Source organism: Rana temporaria, chromosome 4 (assembly GCF_905171775.1).
Source record: "Rana temporaria chromosome 4, aRanTem1.1, whole genome shotgun sequence".
Lineage (NCBI taxonomy): Eukaryota > Metazoa > Chordata > Amphibia > Anura > Ranidae > Rana > Rana temporaria.
In genome coordinates, this window is record NC_053492.1 from 160165519 (window position 1) to 160190356 (window position 24838).

Sequence of the window (24838 nt, forward strand, 5' to 3'; positions counted from 1 at the left end):
GGGACCTGCAGACCCGATCGCCGCTGGGGTCCCGCGATTGGTCCCCGGGAACTGAAGAACGGGGAGAGCCACATGTAAACACGACTTCCCCGTGCTTCACTGTGGCGGCTGCATCGATCGTGTCATCCCCTTTATAGGAAGACACAATCGATGACGTCACTCCTACAGCCACACCCCCCTACAGTTGTAAACACACACTAGGTGAAACATAACCCCTTCAGCGCCCCCTGTGGTTAATTCCCAAACTGCAACTGTCATTTCCACAATAAGCAATGCATTTTAAATGCATTTTTTGCTGTAAAAAATGTCAATGGTCCCAAAAATGTGTCAAAATTGTCCGAAGTGTCTGCCAAAATGTCGCAGTCATGAAAAAAATTGCTGATCGCCGCCATTAGTAGTAAAAAATAAATAATTAATAAAAATGCAATAAAACTATCCCCTATTTTGTAAACGCTATAAATTTTGCGCAATTGTCAGTTAAAGCGTTGCAGTGCCGAAACGCAAAAAGGGGCCTGGTCCTTTACCTGCATTTTGGTCCGGGGCTTAAGTGGTTAAACCTATTAGTCTTTAAAAAAAAAGTAGTGTAGTGGCACTTGCTGGCAGGATTGAGGATAGTGTATAGATGTCACTTTATACATACAGTATATTTGTAACAGTTGAAAAGAAATCTTTCAAAATGCTTTTTATTGCTAAATAGATATTTGATATAAATGATATACGTACAATTCCATTTTCCACTGGTGAATACTCAATGCTGGCAGTATAAATATAACAAGTAAAAGTGACTTGTTTTGTGTTTCAGTCATCTTTGCAGCACTGTGATCTTGCCTTACATATGACAAATTTGCATTACAATAGTGTAATGAACAGTTATGATGTTGGCAATGATAGTATGCATATCAACTTGTACCAACTGTTTGTGTAGTAGACTCTGTATAGCAATTTGTTTTGTGCAGCAGATTGTTGCTCGCTCTAAAAGAAGACAGCATAGCGTAGAACAGAACAGGAGTCAATACATAAGAGTTTGCTCAGATTACAACTTCATGAGTATCACATTTAAATGGCTTGCTCAAACACTGCAGCATGACTGCTGCTCCCTCCCTATTCTATTGGCTGAACAAGTATGACGGAAGCAGTTAAATAGATTACTTTGTAGTAAAGTCCATGATGGATGTTCCAATGTGCCTTTCAAGAACTGTATTCATGATAAAAAGAGAAGGCATCAGGTAAGAAATAACAATGATGCTTGTTTTATATATTTGCCCTTCTTACCCAATGTGAGTTGAAAGGACTCCGAGTATATGTGGTGGACTGATTAACATTAGGGAACAGCTAAGAAATCACAATTGCAAAGTATAATTGGCAATGCGGTTCCTGCAACTGAAATATCTTTATTTCACAAAACACAATTCGTGACTGGCAAGTCTATGCACTCTGTTCAATAAGAACATTCAGACCTTGACCGCAGGACTGGGAGGATGTGAATACATCACAAGCCCTGCAAGTGCTTGGGCTGACAGTCACCCCGGTGACTTTCACATTCATTACAAAAAGTAAGACAATGAGCCATAGTGTTTGGAATATTATAGAATGCTGAAGCATATTCTGTTTGCCTTGTACTTTTGTGTTCAGTGTTATACATACTTTGCACTGCAGTTACTGGTCTCTGTTTAAATAATTTATTTTAGTATCAGAATTAATTAATATCTTGCTGTGCCTATCCTTTTATAACCTTATATGTTATCTTCTTCTTTATTTTATCTGTATTATGTCTGCAGTATGTACACAAACCTTTGCTCTTGAATTCACCATTTAAATAAATGTTAGGATTTGGAATTTGATGGCAAGTTAAAAAAAAACAGAAGTTGCATAAATTGCAAATAAATATTGCAAACACGTACTGGTTTTTATAGCGGTCTTTCTTCAAGCTATCAGAACATAGTCACTAAAGACAGATAAAAGTGATTGTATTGGTAGCAAAGATTCACAGGAGGACAACCAAACCATCCAGACAAGTAGCACTTCCCATGGGAGGCCTGAATTTTGGCAATGAAGTTGTAAACAGCTCATGCGTATCTATAAAGTACTTCCTATATTGCAGAAACACCTTAATGGCTGTAGGTGGCCTCCACAAATATTATCAGCTCTAGGTCACATGTACATAAGTCTTTGTTTGCATCAGAGCTGCTTTTTATCCACTTGGAAATCAGTGTGAACAAAAAAAGCAGCTCAATGAAGCTTGATGCAACTCTGAAGCAGCTGGATGCAACTCAATAGCAGCTTGAAGCAACTACTTGAGCAACAGAATGGCAAATCAAAGCAACAAATGCACATCAAAACATTTCAGAAGCACCATATGACTCGCCTAAGAATTTGAAACCCATCTAAACAAGTCTTAAAATAAATAAGGTCACACGTACTGTACGTATGTGATAAAGCTCAAGCTTTTTGCCGATTCTCTCTACAGTCACTAAATCTCAACTTCTATGATTCTTATCTTAATTGCAGTTTTGCTAAAGTGTTCTAACAGAGATTTGTACACATGGTTGATAATCTCTGCAAGCACCGCCAGACCATTTTATCACAAATCAGCATGAGTTATTGTCTGTTAAATATTATCACAGAGTTATTGTGTTGTTAGTAAAAAAAGAAAAAAAAAGAAGAAAAATATGCCAAGCGTACTGGTAGCCAAAATTATCACAACCATAACTGATCAGTCACTAGTTTGGAATCAGATGTTTTAACTAACAGAAATGAGTGCAAGGAGAACCCGTTTAATTACAAATATGACATATTACCAATTCCATTTTTACCTGGGAATGGATAGAATATGATTTAAACTAGTTTAGCTATGTATATAATTTTAAATCTGTGTTACTGCATACTTGAGGTGATTATTAGTACAGGGGATACACCTGGAAAGATTGTCCTGAAAATTTGGATGTTGGTGCACATAAAAAAAGTATCAAGTACTCAATTGTTTGTGTTACTCCAGCACTTGCTTATGAGTCACCAATAAGTCACCAATAAGTCACTCAACATTTATGCTTTGTGCCATATTGTTGAATGGATTATAGCAAAAAACATGCATTAACAATAGTTTATTTCTGTAAGAAACTGCATGCCCATTTCAGTTTCAACTCTGCTAATTTTTTAATACATGGTAAAAGCTATAGTCAGACTCATGGGTCTAGTCATATATATGTATAGTAAAAAGTAAAAGTAAAAAAACCCTAAGGTCAGTAAAGAACTTTACAAACAAAGCACAAAAACCTGAATTCTACCGAATTAAAACATTTTCCAGTTAGGTATAGTTATATTTGATGTCATAAATTATATTTAATACCTCTTGTTAAAACTTAACCTTTGTTCAATATTACAAAAATGTGTAAAAGGCATGTTTAGAATTTAAAATTTACTTATTTACTTTATTATATAGCCTATGGCTGGATCAGAATAGGATGATTTGAACTATGTGGATATGTAAGCATTTTGTACCATATTTTTTTTATTTCTGGTGATCCCATTCTGCCCTATATTACCTCTCTCATCATTGAATAATACTCACCAGACCAAAGTCCAGGATGCCCTATTGCTCTGGTGATGTGTTGCCACACCTCATAAGGGTATGTGAGTGTGTGGGACCAGTTGGTACCTCAAAAATCCAATTCCCTATTTTCTCAAGACTGTTGTATACCCACAGATGTGGAACCTCTAATACCATGTTACTGGCCCTACTTTGCCCATTAGGTATATACTTTGTTTTGAATATTTTATTATTTAACACTTTGTCTGGAGAAATCAAATGACTATGATGCTTTTCTCACAGGCAATTGCATTGCTGGTGGACAAAATCATTAAAGGGTTCTTGCGGGAGAATTGTTAGACCCCCATTTGGGTATAAACCAAGTACAAAGAGTTAACTGTGTATAGGTAGCTAAATCTATACATTTATGATACTTTATGATATCCTGAACTAATTTTTATAATATCCAAATGGGGTCAGACAGCAAATATCCCCGCCATGTCCAATCCAAGTCATGTAACAAGCAAATGAGAGAAACATTCTTCATGTCTCATTGCCGGTCAGACAAAAAGTGAGGGAGGCAGCTATTGCCAGACACCACTTGGATATTACAAATTAGGCACATGCTGAAGGTATAAAGAACTCCCTCTACTTTTCTATTGTCCTAAATAGTCCATGGCAATTTGCTGGAGAGCTGACATCTGGATTTTTTTTTTCCGAATGAATAAAACATTTTCAAACGTATCTGCGTACAGTATATCTAGTACCTTGTATCTAAAGTCCTGAAATGTAGCTTGAAACATCTTTTAAAATGAACAAAAACTGTTCATTTTCCCTGTTCACTCCAAGGTTGGTAGTACCCCAAGGTTGAAAACCTATGGTATTTTGCTGTCATGCTGCCACACCTGTAACACAATCTTTATCTTTATATCCTTTTCTATTTCAGTGCCTGCTTCTCTGTCTGATTCAATTATGTCAATTCTCTAGGGTTGCATGTCCATTATGTTCAATCTCTTTTTTCATTTTTGGCCTCCCTGTCCATTCAAAGTTTTACTTCCTGCTCCAGGCAGTACTTAAATATGTTTATATATATATTTTTTTATTTTTGATAAAGATGACACAAATGGAATATTTTCACCTGGACACCTTTCTAGATATGTGCCTAGATGATGTGTGTAGGAGGTCAATAGAAAGTATTTTTCCCACATTTTTCCATTAAAAAGCCTAACAAAAGGCCATACTGAGAAATCTAAAATTGTGGTAGATGTTTCTGTTCAGTAGATGACAAGGCTGAACTGATAAAATTGGTAAAGGGGCATATTTTAAGAAGTAGTGCCTAAGAAAAATATATACATTTATCTTGCTTGTATATTTTGTTTAATGTTTCCTGACGTTGCTATTTTACTGATTTATGTAATTTAAAGTGTTTTATATATATATATATATATATATATATATATGTATATATATACTTACGTGTATCTAATATACTGTGTGTGACCTAGATACTGTCACGGTACATCTTAGATTCGAATCAAGAGACTGTATTCCATTTTCTATTGGTGTATGTCTATCGTTTTGGTAAGTCTTAAGCCAGCAGTCCTGCTGTGACTAGTTTCTGTCAGCTTTTCAATTGATAGTCAGATCTGTTAAGTTGCAAACTCCATAACTCTGGTAATTGTCTGAATAGCACATCATTTGCAATGACAGGGATTGTTCACAGACATTCAGGGATTTGGAGGAAAATACAAGTCACTTCAGAAAAGAAAAGTCAATGGGACAGATTTTATTTCGTGCTCCATCTGGTTCTCTAACTCCTAGGGAATGAGACTCTCCTGAACTGTTCTCAAATACAGGCTGACTTCTGAGACTTTCTCATCTCTGGAGAAGAATATTGGCACAGGCTTATCACAGCATGTTCACCACAGTAATATTGATCGTGTACACTACCTTCATGTGTTCATGTAAATTGGGGAACATTGTGTATTTGATAGAGAACTCAAGTTCAAGACTAGCCCTACATACACAATGTCAGATAATAATTTTATAAATGTATTATTTACTACCATAGCTTTGATTTATTTCTGTAGAAAATGGGTTTTAGACTAAAACTGCTGCTTGTTGGGGTATATAGCTTTCAATGCATTATTAAGGGATGGTGCTGTAGTAGAGTACTCATTTACTCACAATGCTAAAGGTCTGCAGATGCAGATCCCTTTAACCCCATTTCCCACAACTTCATGGGTTTCTGGACATGCCCAGTGAAAACAAGTTCTTTAGCTTACCTTTTTCAGGGGCTCAGAAAGGCCAAATTGGATGTGGCAGAGGTAGTTTGGCAAATAATCTATAGCTAGGTGAGAGGCATACCACTGCCAGAACCAACTTGTGGGCAGCCAGGCAGGGGTCTTATAGCATGCAACTTCTCCAATTGAATAATTTACTGTTGGGAGCCGCTCTACAATTGCTACCAGAGTACATCAGATCCAATAGGTTGGCCATGTTTTTGGGAGCATTTAGTACCTCCAGCGGTTCACTTGTTTTACCAGAGCTACCCTGGATTTTAATGAAAGAAACACAGTTTATTTAGATTATCCCAGATAATCCCAAAAGTTCTTAACTGTTTTACTGAAGTAGTAATTCAAAGTTGGACTTCCTGTTGTTATAGAGCAGGAGTCTTCAAACTGCAGCCTTTGGCCCAAGGTGGCCCTTTTCGTGCTTTTATCTGGCCCTTGGGGCACTATTCATTCTACTGATACCAAAGACGGGGCACTATTCTTCCCACTGACACTAACAATGGAGTACTATTCCTCCCACTGACAACAGAGATGGGAAACTAATTCTCCCACTGACACCAGTTATGGGGCACTATTCCTCCCACTGACACCAATGATGCAATTAGTTTTACTCCCTCGGACCACCAAGCCTATACTGTAGCATTGTTTACCCCCACCGATGCCAGTGCATTTTGTACTCCCACTAGCCACAGTCCGGACCCACTAAAGTTTTAAGGGCAGTTAACTGGCCCTTTGTTTGAAAAGTCTAGAGACCCCTGTTATAGAGTCTTCTACAGACTATACCATGAGGCCACATGTTACCCTGATTGCCCCACATTAACCTTGCCGTGAAGAGCCCATGCAAGTAGTGCTGATTACTAAGTACTTCATGACTTCTTAGGCCCCGTACACACGGTCGGACCGAACCAATGAGAATGAACCGAAGTACAGTTTCATCGGACCAAACCGACCGTGTGTATAGGCCATCGGTCTGTTTTCCTTCGGTCCAAAATTTTAAAACATGCTTCAAAACCGAAACGATGGACCAATGCCCCATCGGACCAAACGATGGTTAGTACAGAAAAGCATCGGTTCAAAACCCGCGCATGCTCAGAATCAAGTCGAGGCATGCTTGGAAGCATTGAACTTCGTTTTATTCAGCACGTCGTGTGTTTGACGTTACCGCGTTCTGACCCGATCGTATTTTGGACTGACGGTATATACACATATCAGGCCGTACGGCCACTTCAGAGGTGAACCGATGAAAATGGTCCGACGGACCAGTCACATCGGTTTGGTCCGACCGTGTGTACAAGGCCTTAGACATGGTGTCAGTGAGACAAAAACTTTTTTTTTGCCCATACACTAAAGGGTTTTCTCTAATTAAATAAAAAATCCACTTTACAGGACATTTTGCCTTTTAAAATAACTAAAAAATGACATTTAAAATGGTGGTGATTAGGCATTAGTTTATATTTAGGTACCTAACTCAGAATTGAATTTATGAACTTATCTTCTTAGTTTTTATGTACATGTCAAAAGTGATAAGATACCCATACATGAGGCTTTTTATTCTCAATAAGTTATCAAAGTAAAAGCTGTCACTAGGGATGAGCTTCGAGTTCGAGTCGAACTCATGTTCGACTCGAACATTGCCTGTTCGCCGAACAGCGATCTATTTTGGGTGTTCGCGGCAAATTCTAAAAGCCGCAGGACACACTGTTAAAGTCTATGGGAGAAATCTAAAGTGTTAATTTTATTGGCTTTTATGCAAGTTATTCTCATAAAAAGTGTTTGGGGACCTGGGTCCTGCTCCATGGAACATGTATTAATGCAATTTTTTTTTAAACTGCGTTTTTTTTCGGGAGCAGTGATTTTAGTAATGCTTAAAGTGAAACAATAAAAGTGAAATATTCCTTAAAATTTCGAACCTAGGGGGTGTATAGTATGCATTTAAAGCAGTGCTTGTTTCCCATGCTTAGAACTGTCTCTGCACTAAGTGTCATTTCGGTAGGGAAAAAAGTCATTTAATAACTCGGCTATAATGAATTGTCGGCTCCTGGCAATACAGAGAAAAGTAATTGATAAAAAAAAAAAAAAATGCGTGGGGGTCCCCCCAAATTCAATTACCAGGCCCTTCAGGTCTGGTATGGATTTTAAGGGGAACTCCACCCCAAATGTTAAAAAGATGGCGTGGAGTACCCCCCAAAAATCCATACCAGATCCTTTATCCGAGCACGCAACCTGGCAGGCAGCAGGAAAAGAGGGGGGGACGAGAGAGCGCCCCCCCTGAACCGTACCAGGCCACATGCCCTCAACATGGAGAGGATTTTTTGGGGGTCTGTGACCCCTCAAAGCACCATGTCCCCATGTTGATGGGGACAAGGGCCTCATCCCCACAACCCTTGCCCGGTGGTTGTGGGGGTCTGCAGGTGGAGGGCTTATTGAAATCTGGAAGACCCCTTTAACAAAGGGGACCCCCAGATCCAAGCCCCCCTATGTGAATTGGTAATGGGGTACATTGTCCCCCTACCATTTCACAAAGAAAGTGTAACAATTTGTAAAAAAAAAAACACAGACACTGTTGGGAAAGTCCTTTATTAAAAATAAAAAAATAACAATAAAAAAAGATTCCAGCGGTGGTAAGCCACTCTCTGTCTCTGCTCCAATGCTGTCGGTATCCTGCGATGGGTGATCTCCTCTCCAGGGTCCAACCATGAGAAGATCTCCTCTTCATCCAGGTCCAGGATCCAGCGATGAGATGTCCGCAGCGCATCACCTGTCAGCCAGTTACAGCCCTTATGTAAATGAGGGCGGGGCCACACGTCACGTAACCCCATCCCCCTCTGACGCAAGGGAAAACCCAGGCTTTCCCAGTGACTTGCAGGTGACACTTTGTGCAGGGACAGTTTTAAGCACGGTAAAACAAGCGCTACTTCACAGGCATACTATACACCCCCCCAGGTACGAAATATTTCACTTTTATTGTTTCACTTTAAGCATTATTAAAATCACTGTTCCCGAAAAAACGTCCGTTTAAAAAATAAATAAATTGCATTGATACATGTCCCCTGGGGCAGGACCCGGGTCCCCAAACACTGTTTAGGACAATATTTTGCATATTAGCCTTTACAATTAGCACTTTAGATTTCAAACGTTCGAGTCCCATAGACTTCTAAAGTTCACACAAACTTCTGGTCTGTTCGCAGGTTCTGGTGCGAACCGAACGGGGGGGGGGGGGGGGGGGGTGTTCGGCTCATCCCTAGCTGTCACCACTTTGCCCCAAAACAGCTTCTTGGTGCTCAGATAAAAGATTCAGCACTGTAGACCTTCTCAGAGCCAAAATTGGTCAGTAAATGTCACTTGGGACTGCCCCAGCTTCCTATGTTGTGTACAGGAACAGATACAAATGGGACCACTTTTCAGGATGTCATACATATCAGTTTAATTTGTTCAGCAGAGACAAAGCCACCCAAAGCCACATTTCTGCACTTTTGCTTAATAAACCTAAGCCAGAACATTCTTTATTGATCTTCTCTGAGAAAATGTTATCAGTAGGTGGCACTGGGTGGAGATGTTCCTAAGGTGCTCATTAAACGGAAGCTCACAGAACACCCTTGTGTGAGGTGCCCTTTAATTTCTAGCTGCATAGTAATGTTCCGGTTGAATAAAATCACTTGGCTTATGTCCATGCTGTGAAGCATTCTCTTTTTACTGAAATTAAAAACTCCTTTATGCGGATGAGTGATCACGTTTGTTTCTATTTTCCACACCCTTGTATTATTCTGTTCCAGAGTGACAATTTTGATTCCTTCTGGTTGCTTGTTTTGTGCTTATCCGAACTGAAGCAGAACTCCAGAAAATTGTTTTGGTTTGGAAGAGGATAGACAAGTTAGACAGTTTGTTATGTTTATATTGATGTCTCTGTCCAATTAGGGATACAGTATCCTTCCATACTCTCTGTGATGTAACCTGGACAGAAAGTAAAGGGAAATTGAAAGGTTTAGGTTATCACTGGAAGAAAAGTAAATGTCAAAGCTGGAGATTTCCTATGATCATCAAATAAGACTTAGCAGTCCAAAGTCCAGGATGCAATATTGTTGCGCTGCCATACCTAATAAGGATATATGAGTGCCTGGGACCACTTAGGTCATCTTTGGATGGATATTCTGGATTATTCCAACTCTTGTTTTGCTGTATGGTGGCAATCGCCAATTGGACAGCTCTGTGCAGTGAGAGAAAGAAGGAGGGAGGCCTGCTGACACCACCAGGATACCTTGGCTGTCAACTCCCAGGAAATGGCACACACAGACTGTTATGAAAAAAGCAGATTGTATTAGCAGATCAAAGTATAAATGTAACACAGTAGATCAGTAGTTCAGTGTCGATGTACAAGAAAAAGTGCAATACAAATACAATGCAAATAACCCAGGTACCTTTAAGGATAGATTCAGCATGTAATGCAGTACCAAGAGCATAAATAGTAGCTCTCTGACTGAGAAATGTTGCCCCAAGTGACGGTGGAGTAACAATAGGCATGATAGGCTAGTTCATCTATGGGCTTTCAGACAAGGGGGGCCAGCAACCCAGTTCTGTCCCCAGGTATGCAACAGGATTTGAACAATTCTTTGACATTTGCCTTTGCCGGCACAGTTGGGGCCCTTTACCGTGTTTGCGCAAAAGTAGTGCAATGTGTCTAGGGTTGAAGTTCGGGAACAGTTAAGTGAGGAATTAAACTTAGTATGTGGATATGCACCTTTAAGGCAGCTAAGTGACAGTAAGCCTGTTCAAAGGAAAGTGGACAGTAAAAACCACCTTGATGGCTACCTCTGATGTTATTAGCTGCTGCTCTCAGTTTTAAATAAAAGCAAGTGGATTAAACTTCTAATGGGGAAAAATATCAATGAAGGATAATGGCATACAACAATTAACTGTTGGTTATGGATGTTGTGCAAATATCTCACCAGATCCCTCTGAGGCAGTACACAAGTGATAGCGAGTTGTCCATTAGGTGGGGGGCCTCCTTAAAGCAGTGGAGTGCAGTGACGGCAATCTGGATAAATTTGGCTTGAACAGAAGTTCTGGGTGATGGTTTCTCTACTATGGAATACCTCCATGGCTCAGTGATCAGTAGGGATGAGCTTTATGTTTGAGTCGAACATGAGTTCAACTCGAACATCGCATGTTCGCCCGTTTGCCGAATAGCGAACATTATGGGGCGTTCGTTCCAAATTTGAGCAGTGCGGAATGCCCCATAATGCACTGCGACATCGCAAAGCATTTCTGTCTGATGATTGGCCAAGCATGCACTATGACCCAAATGCTTTGGCCAATCACAGCGCCGTCAGCAAAGAGAGCCATAATTTGACCAAATATGGCTCAGGGGGTTAAGTCCACGCCCCACACTATATAAGGCCGCCTGCATATCGGCCCTGTGTAGTGTGTCGCTGGCGTCGAGAGAGAGAGAGTGTAATTTCATTTAGTTTAAGCAGGCAGGCGATTCAGTTAGCTGCGGTGTATTAAGTATATATATATCCAGGCTTTGTGTAATATATATATATATATATATATATATATATATATATATATATATATATATATATATACACACTGTATCCAGTTTAGCTAGATCTCACTGCAGGCCGTTCCTGGTGTACTGTTTCTAGTATACTTCAGGCAGGCAGGTGACTCAGTGAGCTGCAGTGCATTTAATATATATATATATATATATATATATATATATATATATATATATATATATATATATATATATCCACTGCATTCTAGTCTAGCCAAGCCTATACCTGACTGCAGTAGTGTATTTAGGTTTTGTGCTGCCCTAGGCCTGACTAAACTTCTGCACCTCCTAATTTAAATATGACCCACCCCTTCCTGTCAAGGCCACACCCCGTTTAGTTCACTAGTTCTGAGGGCCCTGGGGGTGGGCAATGGATTCCCTTAATTTGCATAGTTTTTCTCTCACTTCCTGTTTGGCTATGGGGCAGGAAGTGAAGGGAAATTTCCGCAATTGGACAGGGATGGTAAAAAATAAATTGACAGGGGCTATAACCCTCCCTTACTCTATCCAAAATGAAAAAAAAAGTTTTGATTATAGTTCTACTAGCACAAATTTCGGATAATTTTATTGAGAGGACTAAAAATATATAACCATGCCAATGGTGCACCAGAAACATAGCACAGTGAGGAAGGTTTGTGGTCCAGGATGATAGGACAGTCAAAATTAGAAACGCCCAACCCCCCCACACACAGTTGCGGAATGCTGGGCGGAAGCAGAGCAGATGCTTTATGGGGGCGCTAGAATAATTTGCAGTGTAGTGCAAGCTGGCGGGGACTCTTTCTGTGCTGCCCTAGGCCTGGGCCTTGTTGGCCTATGCCAGGATACAGCGTTGCCTGACTGTAGGCCATTCCTGGTGTACATGTTCAAAGACACTTTCAGACAGGCAGGCAGGTGACTCAGTGAGCTGCAAGGATGAAGGAAAAGGTGCAGTATTTTTCCGCCACCACACTTCCAAAGTGTTGGTAGTGGTGATTCTGTCACACCTGTCTCCTCCACCCTCTCCTCTTCTTCTTCCTCTATGGCCTCTTCCTGTGCAGATTTGTCCTCAGGAACCAGCGGTGCTCCGTAGACATTCTAAGGGCTACGCAAGCACTCGGAGAGGAGATGCCCCAGTAGAAGTCCTAGTAGGACGAAAAGTGTCGGGCCAGGTAAACCGTTCCCCATATTGCTTTTATTCTACAGTGATCACTTTTATTTGTATGTTGGTTTTTATCAAAAAAAAAACCCTATATTTTTTGACCTGCACCATTGGAAGCCCCCCTTTTTTCTTTCTTTCTTTCTCTCTAAACTGAAGGTTTTGCCATGGCCTTCACAATCTCCTGACCTCAACATAATTGAAAATCTATGGATTGGCCTTAAAAAAGCAGTGCGCGACAGACAGCCCAGATATCTCAAAGAACTGGAAGACTTTTGTAAGGAAGAATGGGCAAATATACCTCAAACAAGAATTGAAAGACTCTTGGCTGGCTACAAAAAGCGTTTACAAGCTGTGATACATTAACTCTGCAGGGTGCCCAAACTTTTGCAGACGCCATTTTTTTGTTTTCTGTAATTTTGAAAGTGTAAATGATGGAAATAAAATCTAACTGTTTTTGACATATTATAAGAATGTCAAATTTGTAATTTGAGGCCTTTTGGAGATTTTTCCATCTTTCCTTGGCTTCGTTATGCACATTAATACAAATTTTTACCTGGGGTGCCCAAACTTTCGATCCCCACTGTACAATGACTTCTCCATTATAGTTTTAGGCTTAATCACCTCTAAAAGCTATTAATTGTTCATTACTTTTTTAATAAAGAGAGGAATAAAACTGTACATCAGTGTATTCTGATGACTTTCTCAATACCAGCCACTCCAAAAAAATCAAAGTGAAAGCAATCTATTAAAGAAAGAAAATGATTGACACTGCTCCATAAAATGAGAAGAGGCATTTGCTGAAGGCAGGAATTACTGGAACATAATGCACTGATACTGAAACATGTGGCGTCTCAGCCATGCTTCTGATATGAAACTAATGTATTTCAATTTTGATATGAGAAATAGAATGATTATTTCTTCTCCCTTTGGAATGAATACTGCTTCTCAAAACTGCTCTCGGAAGGGTCATCGCATTCGCCTCTGCATATCCACACACTGAGCATCTTTCCATCTGTTTCCTATTTGCCATATTTGCGTTATGCATCTTATGTTATTTGCTATATATTAAACATTCTAAATAAAACAAAATGAATCATGTATGATGCATGACCCAAGCACACCAAATACAAATTCCATTGCGTTAGACATTTTGCATAAAAACCTGTGAGTAAGGCAGATGATACAAGTACTAATTTCACATGAGCACAGAGGAATAGTTGGAGATTGAATTATTATGAAAATAAAAAGAGAAGCGGTGGATGGACGGTGAAAACTATAAATACATGGCACATGATCCTCGGGAATGCTCAGTGTGCATATTACAAAAACTGATCATTTGTCTCACGTCTTGCAGAATAATTTCATTGGGTGGATTTTAATATATTATAGATCAAGCTCAAATAATGGCATAACATGATTACAAAGAATTCTAGCTTCAAACGCAATAAAAAAAGGGCCAAGCAAAGCACTTGGTAATGTAAATGCTAAGAACATTAAACTAAAAGGGGTCTTAACACAGATTACATATCATGGAACTGCTTGTTATTGTAATTGTTATTGTTATCATTGAGACTGTCTACTGTTGTCCATTTGATTGGGATTTCTTGATTGGTTTTCTACGATTAGTCAAATTAAAGCAGGGAGAGTCCTCAGCCCTGTGTTAGCTCCCCCCAACTGCCATAACATTTAACTCATAAACAATTTTACAAATTTTATTTGTTTATTGAAATTCTTCCTTTTAAAATGTTACAGCTGTCATTGGATCAAGTACACCCCAACTGGCACCATTTTCTCCACCTGTTATTCCAGTGACAACTATCAGTGGGGTACAGCCAAACAACTGAAACTTCTAATCCTTTCCCACTCTGTACACATAGCTGTAACTTAGCGGGAAGTGGGGGTGCCCAGAGAACAGCAGTCAACTTTTACAGCATACTGGCAGAGGACAGGCTTATTTAAAGTCCAACTCAAGGAAACTTGAAATTATCCGTAGTGGTTGGGGCTGCACCCACACTGAATGGGTTCATTGTTTGTTTAGGTTCTTCGCTTCTCTATGCTGCTAGACTGGTCCCTGCAGTGTATTTTTTTTTACAAATAAATATGTGAAAAGTCTGCCGTGCATTTTTATTCAGCCCCCATGAGTCAATACTTTGTAGAACCACCTTTGACTGCAATTACAGCTGCAAGTCTTTTTGCGGATGTCTCTACACAGCTTTGCACATCTAGAGAGTGAAATATTTGCCCTTTCTTCTTTGCAAAATAGCTCAAGCTCTGTCAGATTGGATGGAGAGCATCTGTGAAAAGCCATGTTCAAGTCTTGCAACAGACTCTCAATTGGATTTAGTTCTGAACTTTGACTGGGCCATTCTAACACATGAATATGCTTTGATCTAAACCATTACATTGTAGCTCTGGCTGTATGTTTAGGGTTGTTGTCTTGCTGGAAGGTAAAACCTCCACCCCAGTCTCAAGTCTTTTGCAGACTATAACATGTTTTCTTCTAAGATTGCCTTGTATTTGATTCTATCCATCTTCCCATCAACTCTGACCAACATCCCTGTCCCTGCTGAAGAAAAGCATCCCCACAACATGATGCTGCCACCACCATGTTTCATGGTGGGGATGGTGTGTTCAGGATTATCTGCAGTGTTACTTTTCCGCCACACATAGCGCTTTGCTTTTAGGCCAAAAACTAAAATTTTGGACTCATCTGACCAAAGCACTTCTTCCACATGTTTGCTGTGTCCCCCACATGGCTTCTTGCAAAATGAAAACGGGACCTCTTATGGCTTTCTTTCAACAATGGCTTTCTTCTTGCCACTCTTCCGTAAAGGCCAGATTTGTGGAGTGCACGACTAATAGTTGTCCTGTGGACATATTCTCCCACCTGAGCTCTGGTTCTCTGCATCTCCTCCAGACTTACCATGGGCCTCTTGGTTGCTTTTCTGATTAATGCTCTCCTTGCCCGGCCTGTCAGTTTAGATGGACGGCCATGTCTTGGCAGGTTTGCAGTTGTGCCATAATCTTTCCATTTTCGGATGATGGATTGACCAGTGCTCTATGAGATGTTCAAAGCTTGGGATATTTTTTTTATAACCTGACCCTGCTTTAAACTTCTCAACAACTTTATTCCTGACCTGTCTGGATTGTTCCTTGTCCTTCATGATGCTGTTTGTTCACTAAGGTTCTCTAACACACCTCTGAGGGCTTCACATAACATCTGTATTTATACTGAGTTTAAATTACACACAGGTGGAATCTATTTACTAATTAGGTTTCTTGGTTAGGCAATTCGTTTCACTAGATTTTAGTTAGGGATATCAGAGTAAAGGGGGCTGAATACTAATGCATGCCACACTTCTCACATATTTATTTGTAAAAAAAATGAAAACCATTTATCATTTTCCTTCCACTTCACAATTATGTGCCACTTTGTGTTGATCTATCACAAAAAAAATAAAAATAAAATACATTTACGTTTTTGGTTGTAACATGACAAAATGTGGAATGTCTGAATATGTATGAATATTTTTTCAAGGCACTGTATATAATGGATTTATTTTTATTTTTTATACTAGTAATGAAAGTGATCAGCGACTTATTATGGGACTGTAATAAAGCAATCTAACACTAACTGACGCTGGGTGGGAACTGACTAACTGATATTGACATCACCAGTGACACTAATACAGTGATCAGTTCTAATAATATACACTGTCACTGTACCAATTACACTGGCTGGAAAGGGGTTAACATTTAGGGGCAATCAAAAGGTTAACTGTGTGCCTAACATGGTTTACTGAGTGTAGTATGTTCTGCTTTTACTGGGGGATGTGCCTGTCTGTAGAGAGCCCTGTGTTGTTTACCAACACAGGGCTCTTCTGTCATTTGCTCAGCCTGCTGATCAGCTTGTGTTGTAGCGTATATGACAGCACAGCTGGGGCATATTTTTGGGCACAGCTTCCAGAGTTCAGTTCTTCATTAAAGTGTTACTGAACTCACAACAGTAAAATCAGTGTGTATATGCAGTAAAGCATGTTTGTTATACTCACTGTGGAACCTAAAGGGTTAATCCTCTGCATTGTATAAAAAGGCTGTTTTATCCCGTCTTCTCTGATCCTCCCCCTCGTTCACAGTCCCAATCCATCTCATGATAAGACAGAGCCTTTGGAGTCACTCTGCATATGCTCAGTTTGGTGTGTGTTGCTAGAGAGTTTTTTTTTCTTTTTCTTGGGAGGGTGAATGCAATCAGCACAGGGCCAATCAGCACTGTCCAGACAGAAGGTAAGGAGTCTTTCAGTCTCGGAGGACAGTCAGAGGAGAATGAAACTCCTCCTACAAGCTTTAACCAGTGCTTTGCCGTACACTGCTAGAAGTCACAAGACTGCTATATACTACTGAAGAGAAAGGGTATTTAGCAGTTTATACAGTATTTACAAAAATAATTGCATTTCCATGTTATATGTACTGTGGGAGACCAGATATAGTAAGTGCAGGGTCATGGGTTTAGTAACACTGCAATGTTCTGAAAACACTGGCAGTCAGGAAGTCCACTTAGTTACTTTCAGGAGGTATGTCACATCCATGTGCCTAGCCCCTAATCGACATGCAGGGTGTTGGATGCATGGATCTCAATGGGGTATTTTCTTTTTTGAAGCACATGATCAGAGCCTGTGGCTCTAATTGGCTTAAAAAGGGGTGGGCTCGGGGAGCAGAGCACTGCGCCCTGAGCCCACCCAGTTTTGTCACAATAGCGAATTAATATTCACTATTGTCTTCCTGCTTCTCCTCCGGGCCAATTAGGAAGCGGTTTTAGGACCAGATTGGCCTAGAGGAGAAGCGATGGTATTGGCCCGCCGGGAACAGAAGCAGGATACCGCCCAGGAGAAGACGCAGGGGGAAGCCGCCAAAGCTGCCTGCAACCTGGATGGGGTAAGTGCAATGCTGGTGGCGGACAGGCAAGCGATGGGGGGGTTTGCCGAGCTGGGGGATTTGATCGATAGACCGACTGAATAGGGGGGTAGTCAGGTGGCTTGTTTGCTGCCCTCCAAAAAATAGAGCACAAGCCGCCACTGGTCACACTGCTTCTCTGTGAGATTACAGCCCCCTGATATGTGGTTCTTTCTTGTCTAATTTTCCTCTAAAGCCTCTTAATGTTTAGACAAGTTGGCAGTGGGCAAACAGAGGAGTTAGCACCATAAGCGTGAAACACATTAGCCCATATCTTTGTATACTGTGATTCAGAGCTATTTAGATGCCAGCCACTAAACATATATAGTTATCTGCACATTATATATGGAAGCCTAAAATGAAGCACATAGAATGGGAAGAGGTCAGGACTTTGTGTGAAGCCTAGGACAGCTACGTCAAATTGCCTCTATCCCTGTTGGCGCAAAAGAAAAGAGGTTGGGACTTTAGATGAAGCATGCAAAGTGGGAAGCAGAAATGAGCTGTGTGGGTTTGATAATGTTGTATTTAATGAATATTGCACAATTAATACATAAAAGGCACAGTATTTCATAGTTCATAATCCATCACGATTACATAATTCATATTGACATATTGCACATTGGAATAGTATTCAAATATAGTGTATATATATATATATATATATATATATATATATATATATATATATATATATATATATATATATATATATATATATATATATATATATATAGCACATTGAACAGGTAAGCTTTGTTTCTGAATCAATTTGAATGCAAAATGATCCTTTTCAACAGGATTGTAAATGTTGCCTCTTCTGGACTGGATTATTTATTATTTTATTCATTTTATTACTTATTGTACTATCCTGCTTACGATCTCAAATGTTTAAAAAAGGGGATAAATGTTGTGGAACAACACAAACAAAACCACGGTTTAAAGTCGTGATGATAGCAATACGTTGCAGTACAACACTGTATCTGTAGTGGATGGAATATAAATACATATATACACAATTTTTCGTTATTCATCTGTGGTGTAATTCAATTCAAAGCAATATCCCAGTATTATGGTATGTAAACAGTATACTAACTCAGCACAAACTTTTAAAATATTATTGCTTTGTGAATGTGTTCATAAACTATGGAGCTCTTTCTTTCCTGCTATGCAGTTTTATTTCTTGAGCGTAGATTTAGAAGCAGTCCTTCAGTCAGCGGTTTAATGGCAGGATTGGGTACATTTTCAGCATTACTGTAATTCTAAATGGGCACATTTGTCTACATCGGCATAGCTTCTCAACACCATAAATCCAAAAGTACAATAAGCAGCCTAGCTGGAAGTGTCAGGCAGGAGATCACAGATGGGATTGGCACAAAGACCTTGCATAGTGTATGCACGTTTTAAATCTAGTTTCCATAATACCAGATTGTTGAAAACGAAGCTGACTGAAATATAGAAGCTTGACATGAATAATGCATCCTTTTCTCTTTTTGACAGATAAAAAATGGGAACTTTATCTTGGCCTACAGCGACTTTTATAACTATGGTTGCTACAGTTTACTTGGAAGCGAAGACGACACCACCAACAAAGTCCCCTAAAAAAGTGTATAACATGGAGATCGTAAATGTTTTCGAGACGTCGATTGCACCACCAACAGAGGAGACTTTTTTCACCGACATGCTTGAAACTAGTGACACCACCACTGAACTGGCCACTTTAAACCCTGATTTCAGGACTGCCACCACTCTTTACCCTTTTGATAATTTTACTCTTGAAACAGCTGATTTTTTCTTTAACTGTTGTGATTGCTGTTCAACTCTCGCTGGACCAAAGGGGGATTCTGGACCAATGGGACTTCCAGGTAACCTCACCTTAAAAATTGTTTTTCATTATAGTGTTTCTGGCATATAAGCTGTTTACTTTGTAAAGAAAGTTGCACTTTGCAAGGGAATTCATCCATTAGCTTAGTAAATGTTGTGATTTGTAAAGAATAGCCAATGGTGTGCAAGCAAGATAAAAAAAAATGCAATTTTGCTTGCAGATGGTTGAATGATCTAAATCAGCAGAGCTTCAAATCATTCACTAAGCTCCGGGCATGTTCCTTTGCAAAGTGTAACTTCCCTAACATAACAGTCTTATTGCCTTTAGTAAATCAATCCCAGGGAAAAGTAAGCAAATTTGTAAGATGTCATGTCTTTAAAGTTATTTTTTTCTTGTGTAAATTGTTTCTAAGATAACATCAATGCTATAATCAACCTCTCTCTCTATATATGCAGTATATCTGTCTCTCTCTCTCTTTCTCCCTATCCCTATCCCTCTCTCTCTCTCTCTCTATATCTCTCTATATCTCTCTATATATATATGTCTCTCCATATCCTTCTCTTTATATCTCTCTATATTCCTATCTCTCTCTAAATTAAAGAGGTTATAAACCCTCACATATACCCAGTGAAGTGGCTCGCCTCAGGCGATACACAGAGATTAAACAAATCCTCCTGCATAAGTTTTACCTCTATATCTACAGCCCTGTCTTCTCTACAGCCTATCAAAGTGCAGAATGTGTACAGCTTGTCAGAGCTTTCAGAAAGCAGGGGACAGAGAGCTCAGTGAGAGCTGATTTAAGGAAAGGGACACAACAGAGCTCTTCACACAGCACACAGTAACAAAGCTAGGGCTGTTAATCACAGGCTGTGTGCTGGGGCTCACATCTTTGTACCTCTTGATGTCAAGAAAACTTGTCAAAAGTGACTCATACAGGTAGAAGAGGAATGAGTTAGCTGTGAAAAATTATACTTAGTGCAAATAGAACCTTCAGGGTCCTTGTGCAAGAAACCATGAAGGCCCCCCTGACCCCAGCCTGGGGCCCTTTCTATCAGTCCCAGAGCCCTTAAACTGGTCCTGGGTCATTTCCCACTGGTCCCAGGGCCCTTCCCACGCATCCCAGGGGCCTTTACTATCAGGGCTGTCTTAATAAGAGGGCACACCTGGGCACCCGAGCACTTTCCCCAATGCAGCTGGTCCTTGAGCCCACACTGCCCTGAAATTGGGGGGCCTCATGATGGCATTGAGAGTGATAGATGCAAAGGGGGGGGGGGCAGTCTGCCTCCTACCTACTTAATGTCTGTTTACCTTCACTGTCATCATTGTAGGGGCCCCAGAGCATTACTTTGCCCAGGGGTCCATGATGCTATTAAGATGGCCCTGTTTACTATGGTCCTGCATCAGGACTCTTTCACGTGGTCTGCACCAGGCCCCTTTCCTTTTTTCTGCTATGTGTTTAGCCAGCTACTGTAGGCAGAGAAGTATCTTAATTAGGGGTGGAGCATTTAAAATGGGCATGGCTCTACAAGAGGCACCTAATTCCATACACTTTTGTATATCTCTACACCCCTGGAATGCCTCAATGCCCCTCAAAACCCCTTGATACCCCCCACCACATCTCTATACTGCACAGCTAGCCCATGGCACACCTCCGTACCCCCCACCACATTTCCATACCCCCAGCACACCTCTGCAACCCTCACACATCTCTGTACCTCCTAAAATCCTGTGTATCCCCCAGTATGCCTCCATACACCCAGCAAGCCTTTGTACTCACTGGTACACCTCTGCATCCCCCAGCATACCTCTGCACCTCCCAGCATCATCTGTATTCCCTAGCACATCTCTGTATCCCTTCACATGTTTTTGTAACCCACAGCATAAAAATTCATGTGCTTGTCTAGAACATGTACTAGAATCTGGTGCAGGCTGCACCAATTTTAGAATGCGAGTGAGACACTTTTTCAAAAACTGTTTGCACCAGAGAGTAGGTCTTAGGTAGCTCCATTTACATAAGATACAAGCTGTCTGTATTAGAATTTGGAGCAGGCATTGCACCACACGTTAAAAGCGGGCACTATCTGAATTTGGAACATGTGTTCCTGTCAGAGGCAAAGGTGTTGCAGATGGTTTGAGGAAACTGAAACTTACTTTGATATGCTGAAGTAACTAAAAAAATAAATCAGGAAAATGTCAGATAACATTGGACAGATGAAAAAAAGTTACCCGTATTTTAGATTTTAGCATTAAAGTAAAGTCAAGTTTTTCTAACTCAATGGCAAAGTAACCTTCAAATGAAGGTGTTCTATAATGGACAAAAAAAGCTTTTGTTACAGCCCAATAAGTTATTGCAATTCTAATGCTTTTACCATAAAATTATTTCTTTAATCCAAAGTGATCTATGATGATTTATTGTATTGCTCATTGACCGATGCTTCAGCTTGTACTTTGTTCTTTGTTATTGCAGCCGTATTGAAACTTGTGTGTGGGGGGGGTGAAAGGACTTATTGGCACTACAAATCACTTACAGAGAACAAGCTTTTGAAACACACTGTTCTCAGGGCTCGCAAGATTTGAAATCTTGTACACAGTAAACCATATGATGGTCTAATAAAAGAAATTAGTCTTTTCTTTTAGTTCATAGAAAATTACCAGCCACTAATTTGTTTTGTCAACAGTTTTATAGCTCATTACATCTTTGGCTGCAAAGTTTTATTTGTGATATAATATACCAGGTTTAAAAGGTCTTCTTACATTATATACAAGGTTATTGGTTCAGCTTACATCTTTTGACCAGCGAACAACTGCTGATGCTCTTTTTTTATACTTTTATTGGTCTGCTAACAGCAGCTGTATGGCGTTGGAGAAAATACTGGTAATTAGAGTTTAGAAAATCAGCAAGAACTTGTTAGTCTGATATGAAGTAATCTATTATATGTGTAGCACTACCCCCGAAGGAGCTGCTGGTTTGTTTTGGGTGGCATGTTACCTCATGGCTCCTCCGCTGTCTAAGGCCCCTTTCACACTGGGGCGGGAGGCGCGGTGGCGGTATAGCGCCGCTAAAAATAGCGGCGCTATACCGTCGGATTTGCTGCGGGATTCGGCCGCTAGCAGTGCGGTATTAACCCCCGCTAGTGGCCGATAAAGGGTTAATACCGCCCGCAATGCGCCTCTGCAGAGGCGCATTGCGGGCGGTATTGCCTCGGTTTCCCATTGCTTTAAATGGGAAGGAGTGGTGAAGGAGCGGTATACATGCCGCTCCTCTCACCGCTCCAAAGATGCTGCTGGCAGGAGATTTTTTCTCTCCCGCCAGCGCATCGCCTCAGTGTGTTTTTCAGTCGGTATAGCAGCGCTATTTTTAGCGCTGTACCGCCTAAAAAACTCCTCAATGTGAAAGGGGTCTAAGGGTGTATGGTGAATGTAGCATTAACAGAATGTCCACGACAGGTGTCTTTTTCTGTGCTCTTTTTTACCCAGCCGGGTAAAAACAATAAAACTTTGTGGTGATAGAAGAGTTTAAGTAGAAGGAGAAAAAACAGTCCTGCTTCCAACAACACTTATGCCGCGTACACACGATCGGTTTGTCTGATGAAAACGGTCTGATGGACCGTTTTCATCAGACTAAACCGATCGTGTGTGGGCCCCATCGGTTATTTATCCATCGGTTAAAAAAATTGGAACTTTTTTAAAAATTATCTGATGGATAAAAAACCTATAGAAAAAAACGATTGTCTGTGGGCACGTCCATTGGTTAAAAATCCACGCATGCTCAGAATCAAGTCGACGCATGCTTGGAAGCATTGAACTTCATTTTTTTCAGCACGTCGTTGTGTTTTACGTCACCGCGTTCTGACACGGTCGGTTTTTTAACTGATGGTGTGTAGGCACGACTGATCATCAGTCAGCTTCATCAGATAACTGATGAAAAAATCCATCAGACCGTTTTCATCGGATGGACCGATCGTGTGTACAGGGCATAAGTCTTCTTCACCACTTCAGCCAGAGTGGGTATAGCATACCTGGACAGGCATCTCTCACTGACCTGGCAGCCAGAGTATCACTCGGAACTTAGAGGAAAAGGTCTCTGCCACAGGCCCTCCTTAGGATTGAGGTAGCGGAGGTAATCCTCCTTGGTAGACTTTGGCCTGGATCTCCTTCAGATAGTTTGCAGGTTACCAATTGACAGGTGACCTTTGTCCAACCTTTCAGTAATCGGTTCCCTTGATCCCCGGTGGATTGTCGAGACCCTATTGGATTGCCAGCCTCTCTTGGCTCTCCTCAGATGGACTCCCCACGAACAGCTTCCTCTCACTGGGAACTCGATTGGGATCTTCTCAGGATTTGGGACCCAGTCGATTACTGGGGCCCCGCCACAGCTTTAAATGTTCCGGACCAACATGGTCCCGGAACCAGGAACACCACGTTGCACGCATCACCCCGGCCTGGAAGGCCATCTCGCCGGGGCGCCGTGTTGCAGTCACCCCAAAAGTGGGTGCCACACTCAAAGAAGACGACCCCAGACCAATGGCGACTGTCCCATAAGGACCCTCCTCCAGCATGCACAGCGAGGAGAAACCCTCCTGATAAGCTGCTGGGGAAAAGCACCAAAACCTCGACTCCACTGCTGCCACCTATCGTCCTGGGGTGGGAACAGCACCAGAGGAACAACAGAATAAGCCCACAGCACAGCCAAGCTGAGACAGAGACCCAATTTGAACAGATTAACTGGATCAGAGCTAACTCTCTGATCCCCCTCTAAATTTAACAAAGCACCGGAAGTAACCAGGCGCTAGCTACACATACATAAATTAAACTTTCAATGGTTTACAATTTGAATTATTTTAAAATCAACTTTTTAACATTTAGAACTGTTTGAACTGTTGTTATATAGGTGCATTTTTTTTTATTTGATATGTTTACAAAAATAGTTTAGAGCCGTATTAAAGTGTTTCTAAACCCAACAGTCCAATCAGTCTATATATGCAGTAAAGCATGCTTGTTATACTCACAGTGGAACTTAAGGGGTTAATCATCTGCATTGTGTAAAAACGCTGTGTGATCCTGTATGCATAGATTTTCCTCTTCTTCCACTGACTCCAGAACAGGTCCGGATACGAGCCTTTGGAGTCAGGCTGCACATGCTCAGTTTGGTGTGTGTTACCAGAGGTTTTTTTTCTTGAGAGAGTGCATGCGATCAGCATGGGGCCAATCAGCGCTGTCCAGACAGAGGGTCAAGGGTCCTGGATCCTGATAGGTCAGCTCAGTGCAGTATGAAAACTCCTCCTACAAACTTTACCAGGAACTGATAGAAGTCACACGCTTGCTATATACTGCTCATGAGAAAAGGTATTTAGCAGTTTATATTTACTAAAATAATTGCATTTCCATGTTTTTTTTAGTAACACCTTAAACCCAAACCCAATAATATGTAGCTTCTCCAATCATTAGATATGGTGGCTGCATCAGTTTTTTTTCTTTGGCTTTTTCCCTTCCGTTTTCACCAGGTGATCTAGCCAGAACCACACCTCTTGTATAAGGGAGATGCAACTCT

The 24838-nt window shown here is 40.7% G+C and overlaps 1 protein-coding gene across 1 annotated transcript in view; it reads left to right on the forward strand.

Annotated features, from left to right (window-relative positions):
• Positions 1-1089: 1089 nt before the first annotated feature.
• The window catches only part of LOC120936720 (otolin-1-like), a 39413-nt gene continuing 15664 nt past the window's right edge, over positions 1090-24838 (forward strand). The window contains exons 1-2 of the mRNA XM_040349293.1: positions 1090-1226; positions 18963-19327. Coding sequence (XP_040205227.1) covers positions 18970-19327 — 358 coding nt within the window. The 5' untranslated portion in view covers positions 1090-1226; positions 18963-18969. The remainder of the gene's footprint in view (positions 1227-18962; positions 19328-24838) is intronic.